General features: G+C 45.0%; 1 protein-coding gene across 1 annotated transcript in view; it reads right to left on the reverse strand.

Moving 5' to 3' along the window:
• TWSG1 (twisted gastrulation BMP signaling modulator 1) overlaps positions 1–5,689 on the reverse strand; it is a gene marked incomplete at its 3' end in the record, with an annotated part of 69,441 nt that extends 63,752 nt beyond the window's left edge. Inside the window, exon 1 of the mRNA XM_084252251.1 lies at positions 5,317–5,689. Within this exon, the coding sequence (XP_084108377.1) occupies positions 5,317–5,439 (123 nt within the window). The 5' untranslated portion in view covers positions 5,440–5,689. The remainder of the gene's footprint in view (positions 1–5,316) is intronic.
• Between the last annotated feature and the right edge of the window lie 4,990 nt (positions 5,690–10,679).

Genomic DNA, 10,679 nt, shown 5'->3' on the forward strand with positions numbered 1-10,679 from the left:
ACCGGCGCTGCAGAGGCTGCGGGCAGCTTCGTAACCCATCGCTCAACCGCTGCGCCACCGGGGAGGCCCACATATATATTTTTTTAATGTAATTCTGGGGAATCTCCCGAAGTCCTTAGCCAACTGAAGAGAATGAGACTAAAAAAAGGACTTTCAAGTTCAAGTTTCCATCTGAATCAATCTGGTCGCCTACCACACTGTAACAGGGTGGTCCCCAGGAAAGGGGGAGGTTCCAGGTTTCCTGCCCCACCCAAGGGAGGGTGGAGCTGAGCAGAGAGAGAAGAAGCTGCAGGAGACTGAGAAAGGAAGCAGGATGGAGCCAGAAGGAGACCTGGAGGAGGCACATGGAGCCTAGAGACACATGAAGAAACTGTGCTTGTCTTTTGGTCGCGGACTGGGTGACACAGATGTGGGTGAGACCTGTGGGGAGGTGACAATGGCAGCTTTTATCTTGATTTTGATCTTTTCCTTCCGGGCTTGTCTGGTTGTTTCTGACCCTTTTCTGTGGGCCCCCACTGGAAGATGCTTTAGACTTGTGGCAGGCTTTGGGGCCTTGCTCTGGGCCGATCCCCTATGGATGGGACCCATGAGGGGATGGGTAACTTTGGGTGCTTCATTTAGAAACTAGATTCTTTGCCTTTCCTGTATTGTTTCCTAGTTTTATTAAAGTTCCTTCCCATTAAAGTCTCATATGTTTTGTGTTGATGTGGCGGATGGCAGAACCCATTTAGAATAGGCAGGTTTGCGGGGTTTGGGCTTCCCCTCTCCCTGTCCTGTAACAACACTACAACAAAAAGACAAAAACCAGCCATGTATCCACCACCCACCACCACCCACCACCACCACAACAAGAAAATCAACCAGTCAAAACAAGCAAACCACAATCTTCTCTTCAGGAAAAAGATCAGCCTTAGAGCAGAGGTTAGATACACTCTATCAAGGGTTTCCCTGCTCACATGCATACATCTGTAACCAGGTTATTATTGCCTCATTGTTAATGATAACATCTCTTAAGGAATGTTATACATTTGAGGAAAGGCTGTCACATGAAAGAAACATAAATTAAAAAAAAAGTCTTGGAAGAAAGAAAGAATCTAGGTAATGGAACAGGGGGAAAACACATCTGTGCCTCTACCTATAAAACTTCCAATAAGTATTCGCAGAAATATCTAAGAAAATGGGCATCCAGGGGCCCCCCTGGTGGCACAGGGGTTAAAGACAGTGCTATCAAACTACTACCAGCCACTACTGCATGACTTCGACCCCAGTCGAGCCAGGGAGCTAACTCACATCGTGCAGCAGACCTCTCCTATCTTGCCCGCTGCTTCCCTCAGCAGTGTATTTCAGTACATCTGCCTGTTCTGCTCCCCACTCTCTCTGGTGAATCCTCTCACCCTCCCCCCCATGCCCACACCTCTGGCCTACACCCCAGTTCTTGCATGCATGCATAAATCTTAAAAAAAGAAAGAAAGAAAATGGGCATCCAAAACAAGTGTTAATATGAAAAATTAATAAGCTTAAAACAAGAGGTCCTGACATTTATCACCAAAATTTTAAAATTTAATAGAAAGGGTTCAAAGGTAAAGTCAAGGAAATTTCCCAGAATACAGAATAAGAAGGAAGCCCTGAGCCAACATACAAGAAACCCATCTAGTCTTTTTTTTTTTTTAAAGATTTATTTTTTTTTATAGAGGCATGTTATTTATTTATTTGTTTGTTTGTTTATTTGTTTGTTTTGTTTATACATGCACTGGGTACAGTCAGAAGCGTGGGAGGGTGAGAGAATTCACCAGAGCCAGAGCGGGGTGCAGAGCAGGCAGAAGGACCAAAGTACACTGCTGAGGGGAGCAGTGGGCGGCAGGAGAGGTCTGTGCGCCATGTGGGACCCTCCTCCGGTGGCCGGGGAGCAGCCGGGGATCGAACCAGCACCGCAGAGTCTGCGGGCAGCTTCACAACCCAGCGCTCAACCTCTGCGCCACCGGGGAGGCCCGAAACCCATCTAGTCTTAAGGTAGCATGCAGGAAAGGTCAATATGAAGAGACCACAGAAAGAAAGAAGGAGGGGGGGAGAGGACAAGAGAGGAGAAGAGAGGAGAGGGAGAGAAAAAGGAGAGAGGGGGAGCAGAGGATAGAGAAAGAGAATATAGAAAGAGAATATGAACGAACTGAAGAAACTTCCAAGTTCAGGTGGTAGACCTATTGGTGAGTCTTCGGATTTGTGATGTCCAATATGGTAGCCATGAGTGACATGTAATTGTTTAAACTTAAAGTAATTAAAATTTAATAAGATTTAGAAAGCTGTTTCTTGATCACATCAGTAGTATTTCAAGTGCACCATAGCCCTGCGTACAATTTCTACTATACTGGACAGAGAAAATAGAGACCATTTTTATCATCAGAGAAAGTTCTAGTGAATAACATTGCTTTAGCTAATTCTATCCCAGCCTTCAAACTCCCCGCCCTCCCCAACCCAGACCAGCCCCAATGCAGTCAATGTGTGGTGAAGAGACAAGCTATCCCACTGAGCCCCAAATAGAATGAAAATTCATGAGCAAAATAAATGTTATTTTCAGTCACTGATTTTTGGGATGGTTTGCTACCTAACCATAGCAAAAGAAACACAAGGAAAGTACAGCTAAGAATGTGCAGTAATCGGTTGGGGTTCTGGAGTCCATAAAACTAGTCAAATGGTGGAACTAATCACACTTTACTTCCACGTCCGATAAGCATTTGTGAATAAGCAAACAGGAAAATCCTCAATACTTGAGCCATTGATATTTTTATCCTCAAATACTATGCTACTTTGTACCAAAAGAGTTGTCTCTACTACTCTAGGAAAAGATTTGATGATTCCTATTGAAAGAATAACAGGAATGTGAAAAATATTAGCATCAGAGAATTAATGGCTAAAAAGAAGTCCCAGCTTCTTTTCAATGAGTTTACTAGAATAATCATTTAACAGGTGATTCACTTGACGTTACAATTTTTATACTTTTTTCTCCAAGTGTTTTGTCAGTCTTTAAAATATTTTTAACTAAAAAGTGAAACAAAGAACAATTATTAACCAAAGTTTTCTCTTTTAAATTCTCCCTTAGACAGTAAGATACTTTAAATAAATCCAATTTTTAATTATTTGAACTAATGGAAATTATAGATTTAGAGAATCAAAAACCATTTGGAATTTAAGTGAATTTCCACATAAACATGAATATAGCATCTGGTAAAAGACTTTATTTGTAATAATGAATAATGAAGCTACACTAAAACAATCTGGGAAGTAGCACAGCTTCCCATATGATCATAGCCCAAAGATGGACTTCATATGAAAATCATCAAACTTTCAGGAAGCTCAAGGCTAAGCAGATGTGCCACACCAAAACTCCCATATATAAAATTAGACAATATTAAAAAATTAGTTAATTTTAAAATTGCTAATAACTATGTTTTAAAGAGTTCTTATCTTTAACCTAGGGCACAGATAATCAAACTTTGATTAAGCAGTAGCAGGAATTTTTTTTCTTTTTAGAATTATTTATTTATACATAGAAGAACTCAGGTATAGGCAAGGTGTGGTGGGGGAAAAGGATTCACCAGAGATAGAGTGAGGAGCAAAACAGGCAGATCTACTGAAATATACTGCTAAGGGGAGAGCAGTGAGCAAGATAGGAGAGGACTGCTACCCGGTATGGGGGTTAGATCCCTGGACAGGGATTGACTCAGACTGTGGAGGTGATAGCGCTGAGACTTAACCCCAGCCACCAAGGAGGCCCAGCAGGAATTTTCTTGAAATTAAAACAGAGCTCGGGTGGACAGCAGGGGAGTAATGATGAGGTAACAATTGTTGTAACTGCTGATGAGTAGTTCATTATACTCTGCTCTCTTCTATTTATACTGAAAACATCTATAGAAAAAAAAATTAAAAACTAATCAACCAACCAAATCTCGTCAAATTTTTGCGCTGAAATACAAAATAAGAGATGGTGGCAAACTACACTAACATAAAGGTCGCACCTCCTAGAATTTCAGTGATTAATGAAGGACCAAAATGTCACAAATAAGCACAAAATACCTCTGAACTATAAAAATCATGACCATGTCCAGTATATATACATAATTACTCTCATGTCAGGATTAATCAAGAAATAGCTGACTCATACTTCACAGAGAATTCTAGTATGTTTGGTTACTGTGAAGTTCTTGGCCAACAGTCAATAACTAGAAGGGAGCTTAATAAAGACAGACACACAAAAGGCACAAGACTGCTAATGATCTAACAGGATGGGAAGAGAGAAACACTATATAATACATGAGGTTCACCACTAATTAACACAACTTTATAGGGCGTAATAACCTGTATGTTTAGTAGAAAGGCTTATACATTTCAGTCAAACACAGACAACGTTTCATAGCCACTGATTAACTATATGAATCTAGTCAAGTTACTTTACTTTCCTCCTCAGAAATATGAGGGCAGGGCAGTAGCTACATCATTGATCTGGCGTTTATGACTGAAAAAAATAATTGTCAAGTATCTTGAACACAGATTCCCTTGTCCCAATCAATAACTTGACTGCAATCTGGATATAGATTTGAGCCAGAAGCACCCAGCTCAACTGCTCCCAGATTCCCAACTCTCACAAAATAAAAAAATGGACCCTTAGAACAGATTAGCGGAGAACTGAAGAGTAAGGAATGAGGGTGGGTGAAACACAAAGGTCAACTGTATGGTGATGGATGGAAACTAGACTTCTAGTAGTGATTATGATGTAGACATATGTTGAATTATAATGTACAAGAGAAATGTACATAATGCTGTAAACCAATGTTACTGCAATAAAACTTTTTTTAAAAATAGAAAAGTTTTCTGTGTGAAATAATGTTTACTGCACTAAGTTGCTACTTTTGGGAGTAATTTGTTACACAGAATAGACAACTACCATATTATACTTATGATACAATTCATTCACCACTTAGCTAACTTTTTTTCTAAATATAGTAATGAACCCTCTTTGCTATGTAAACTAGCTTATACAAGAGAGTCCTTCAAATTATCTGAGTGCTCATCACTTTGTGATGGCATGTTTATAAAGCAGGATATTATTTTGGTACTGAACTTCTTGAATTAGAACCTGCTTGTATGCAAACAATTTGTGGGGGCAAAACTCCAAACCAGTGCATCATGTGGTTCAGTACCTCAAGCCCAGACCTAATATTCAAGCTTTACACTATATTACATATATGCTTTCTCTATATGTGTGTGTTCTATATTTGCTCTACTAAATATATTAATATTAATAAAAAGTACACTTAGTCCTACCTGAATGAGGCATTTGCTCACATCACTAGCACAAAGTGCTTTGTTACAACTCAGTGACACAGGGACCCAAGTCAGGAACACGAGGATGGCTAGAGTAAGCATAATAACAGAGTATGACTTCATGTTTCTTCAAAAATGCAACTCCCAGGAAGCTAAACAAACAAAAAGGGAAAAGAAAAAAAAAAACTTTAAAGGCAAATGTTAGAATAAAAACAAATAGAAAAATAAAGAACAAGTAAATGAAGACTCACTGTGTTTAAAAGACTTTCGAATGATCATCTAATGATCATTCTAATGGAAGATTAAACATTTTTTAAAAAACTACAATCCTATATATTTGTCTCATTAGTCATCTTCCAAGATCTAGAATGAAATCCTCCAACCACCCAAAAATGGGGCTATACGAGTTAAAGTGAAAATACACACAATTCACTTATAAATACTACATATTAGAACATAATATGTTCTTTATATATGTATATTCATGTATATAAACCCTCAGTAACCTGAGAGTATATCAAACAAGTAACTAGTTTCAATACTACACTGCCACTATTCAACTTTACTTTTAAGCCATAATTCAACTTTTAACCCATATAAAAATAAGCAATATTATATTATAATTCAAGAAGTTAACAAAATTTTAATTGTTAGAATTAATACAAATATATAAAATGCAAATTATTCTAGTGATTATGATTATCTTATTTTGTCATTTAACTTAATTAGCTAGAATAAAGTACCTCAAAGAAAGGAGTGGACAGTCATTCTTTAAAAATTTTACCAAAAAAGGGGGGGGCAGCAAATAATTACATTAATAACTTTGGGTAACTTACTAAAATCTGGAGATATTATTCTAAGTCTATTGATACAATAAATTCAAAGTTGCTAATACGGCAGTTCAAAAAGAAAAAGGAAAAAAGACCAGCAGAAATTCTGACAGTGGTTAAACAACCAACATGGTTATTACACTTTCAAAAAAGAGAAGATAAATTGCTTGGGGTTAAAAAATACCCCCAAAAGAGAATTAATTTAAATAAACGACTACTGATGTAGAGGGATGAAAACTGGGTTTATGGGCCTTTATGATTACCGTAAAGTTTTATTAAGCACAATATGAATATTACGAAGTACAATAAAGCAGGTGAGAATAAAAGGCTTTATAATAGGCATGACTCAATTTTGAAAAAGAAAGCCCTGATGATTGTCTCTGAGGCCCACAAACTATTCCCTAAAGACTGTGAGCAACCCAGTTTTCCCATTTATTGAACAACAAATACCAATTCAGTTGATTTCTGAAGCCACCAGTATGTGGAGGCCAAAAGCGGCACTTGAAAGCCAAATTTGCCAGACTGGTTTTCATCCTACCACAACTAAAAGGGGGGATTTTCTTCAAGTCTTACGGCTGTTTCCTGACATATTTAATAAACCATCCCGCTCCCGAAATCTAACTGGAAAAAGCACTTGAGTTAAGACGGGCAAGCACAACTCAGGTAACAAAACGACCGAAAGCGCGTCCCTCCTGACTGAGGAGCCTGACAGACCCCTGCGTCCCGCCGCGCGGCTCTCCGGGCCGGGCCCCCGCGGGCGCCGGGAGGGCAGCGCCAGCAGCAGCCTTTGTGCCGCGCCGGGGAGTCCGCGCCGCCCGGCCGGGAGGCGGAGGCGCCGGCGGCACCGGGCGGGTCTTCGCCCCACGGAGGTGCCGCCCGCTCGCCGCCCCCCGCCGCCCCCGCCTGGGGCCCGCGCCCAGCACCCACCCGCGGCGGCCCCCACGTCGCTCCCGCGTGGGCGGGGCCCTGGCCTCCCGCGGGCAGCGCGGCTCTCCCGGCCCGCGAAGTCCGCGGGGGCCGCGGCCTCGGCTTTCAAGAGGCCCCAGCTCGGGCCCGGCCCCTCCCCGGCCGCCGAGGCTGCCCCCGCCTGGTCCCGCTCACCGTGAGCCGCGGCGCCGCCTCCCGTTCGTTCCCCGGCGGGTCCGCGGAGCCCCGGGCGCGCCGCGAGGCTGTGCGAGGAGGCAGGCCGCGCCCCCGGCCGCCCCTCCGAGCAGCGCCCGCGAGCCCCGGGCGCCTTAAAGACACAGGCCCGCCCGCGGCCTCCTCCCGGCTCCCGACTCCCCGCTCTCCCTCCGCCCTCGCTGGGGTCCCGGCCGCCGCAGCTCCCGCCGGGAGGCGTCTCTCACTCCCCCGGCGCTCGCGTCAGCACACGCCCCCCGCCCGCGAGCAGCCCCCGCCCCGGCCCGGCTCCGCCCCCGCCGAGGGCCCGCCCCCGCCAGGTCTCGGCCCGGCCCGCTGGGAGCACAGGCGGCCCCGACCCCGACCAGGCCCCGCCCCCGCCCTCCCCGGCCGAGGCCTGCCCACCGCCCCCGCCCGGCCCGGCCCGGCCCGCCCCCGCCCACCTCGAGCTGCGGCCTCGCCTGCCCGGCGTGGAGGCCGCACCCCGGGTCACCCTCCGGTCACGCCCACCAGCCGCACCCCCGCCCCAGCCCCAGCGGCACACCCACCCCGTCGCCCACGCGCGCTTCTGCTCAGCCTCCCCCCGCCCCAGCTCCGCTCCCTTTGTCCTCCTGCCACAGGCTCCAGCAGACCCTCCGGTCAGGCCCATTCTCTGGGTTCTTTCTGAAGAGCTTTCAGGTCAACGCGCACTGGTGATTCAAGACCCCTCATGTGCAGTCACAGGGTGAGGACACGCCGTGCAGGAGGTGCCTGACAGCTGCTGCAGCCCGGTGAGGGCATTGCAGCGATGCAGCACTGAGGCTGCGGCGCCTGAACAAGCGAGCCTGTTAAGCAGCTGAGCAGACACCTGAACCCTTGCTCTTTGACGTGAGGCAGGATCTATGCAAAATGCAGGTTTCCAGATCTATGTCAGGTCTACTGACTAAGGATCCGCAGTAGTAGAGTCTGCTGAACTTTCATCAGCTGTTCACTAAAATTCTCTTCACCCTCAGGGACTGCCTGGCACTGTGCATAACATTGGAAATGGAAGGAAAGAGGGTCCACTAGGTCTGTCGTAGGCAAGGCTGGAGCAGGAGTCCAGTTAAGCAGTGGAGATGGATAGAAACCATAAGGCTTGGTGACAAAATATCAACAGATGCGGGAAGATGTGAGAATGAGGAAGAGGATGGATCAGGGATGTCTCTGGTCTCTCATTCAAACTATGGGTGGTGCCATTTAGTGAACTGGAGAAAAAGGGGTTTGGAGAGAGAAACCAAGAGTATGGGTCACATCAAGTTTGAGATGTCTGTTAGGCATACAATTAAAAATGTCAATCAGGGGCCTCCCCGGTGGCGCAGCGGTTGAGCGCTGGGTTGTGTAGCTGCCCGCAGCCTCCGCAGCGCCGGTTCCATCCCCGGCTGCTCCCCGGCCACCAGAGGAGGGTCCCACATGGTGCGCAGACCCCTCCTGCCGCCCGCTGCTCCCCTCAGCAGTGTACTTCGGTCCTTCTGCCTGCTCTGCTCCCTGCTCTGGCTCTGGTGAATTCTCTCACCCTCCCGCGCTTCTGACTGTACCCAGTGCTTATATGTATAAACAAACAAATAAATAAATCTTTAAAAAAAAAAAAGTCAATCAGGTTGATAGATAATGGTGTTTGTTGCTCAGAGACAAAGTTATTGCTAGTGATTTAAAAATTAGGAGTAGGGCCTCCCCGGTGGCGCAGCGGGTTGAGCGCCACGCTATGAAGCTGTCCGCAGCCTCTGCAGCGCGGGTTCAATACCAGCGGGCCGGCGAGAATCCCACATAGCGCAGCAGACCTCTCCCGTTTTGCCAGCTGCTCCCCTCAATAGTTCCTTTGGCCCATCTGCCTGTTCTGATCTCTGCTCTGTCTCTGGTGAATTCTCTCACCCTCCCGCGCCTCTGACTGTATCCCAGTTCTTGTATAAATAAATAAATCTTTTTAAAAAATAATTAAAAAAATAAAAATTAGGAGTAATTACCTTGTCAATGACATTAAAATTCATGCAAATGGATGAGGTCAAGAAAGAGAATAAAGTAAGAGTTTGCCTTGGGGAACTCTAAAATGTAAGCTGGATGGATAATTAGAAAAGTAGGAGGAAAGGAAAGGGAACAATGCTGTTGGTCCTTGCGTGGTGCAGTAGACTGTGTCCTTGGCTCCATGCCTAAAATATGAAAGCATTCCTAACTAGTCAGGATTCTCCAGAGAAACAGAACCATAGAAAGACAGGCAGATGACAGACAGAAGGATATATAGAATATATAGATATAGCTATACTGATAGATCAGAAAATAATTCATCATAAAAAAATGGCTTATCTTGTTAGGGAGGCTGAAAGCCAGTGGTGTGATGCAGTGTGATTCCAAAAGCCTGAGACAGAGAGAGGGGTGTGGATAGGAGGGAGGCAAGGAGGAAGGGAGTGAAAATTTGCATTTCCTTTGCCTTTTTATTCTTTGCCACCCTACCCCATCACCACCCAGCCCCAGCCCATGAATTGGATGATGCCGTCCATTTTCGTGAAGGTAGATTGTATCTTCTTTACTTAGCCTACTGAATAAAATACTAATCTCTTCCCAAAACACTCTTACTCTCATACCCAGAAATAATGTTTTGCCAGCTCTCTGGGCATCACTTAGACCAATGAATCTGACACATAAAATTAACCATCATAGGGAGTATAGCCTTTCTATGAGACCAAAATAATGTGGCTCAAATGATCCAATTCTCTACACTTGAGTCACCCACTTCCTAAAGGTCAGTTCCTTAGCTCATTACAGGCTAATTATTTTTTAAAACCCCTGTCTACATGGGGCGAAATTGAAAAGGCAGTAAGTGAACATAAGCTAGTGGCAGTTATGTGGACAGCTACTCCTACTCATCTCTTTTTGCTTGTTGTGGTCATCACAAATGTGGCCCTAATTATCCACGTGTGGCTAGGACTCTGGTCACCTACAATTACAGTTGATGAGTCCATCTGAATATCACTTGAGAACTGCATGCTAGTAGTTATACTCCTGATAACAGCAATGTGATATTGGACATTTTATCCCCAGGATAAAACAAGCAATTGTTTGACTCCAATCCAAATACTAACAAACATGCATGTACACTAATGATGTTTCCAACCAAAAGGTAACCAGATGAAAAGGAGTAGTTTTGAAGCGATCTCATGAAAACAGGAAAAGCAGCACTGCCTGAAGAGTGTGTGAGAGGGGTCGGGAGTGCCTGAGCGTAAGTCATGAGAGGAGAACCATGGTGAGCAACAACCCCAATTTCAAAATGGGGCATTTCCAAGCACATGAGAACTAATGGGCCTCCAGAGACTAAGCAGTCCACCCCCATCACTGCTCAGCCGAGGGAGTGAAAACCCTGGGAGTTGGGGGGTAGAAGGGAGGAGGGGTGGGCAGTGCACTCCT

The sequence above is a fragment of the Talpa europaea genome (assembly GCF_964194135.1).
Source record: "Talpa europaea genome assembly, chromosome: 13".
In the NCBI taxonomy this organism is placed as follows: Eukaryota; Metazoa; Chordata; class Mammalia; order Eulipotyphla; family Talpidae; genus Talpa; species Talpa europaea.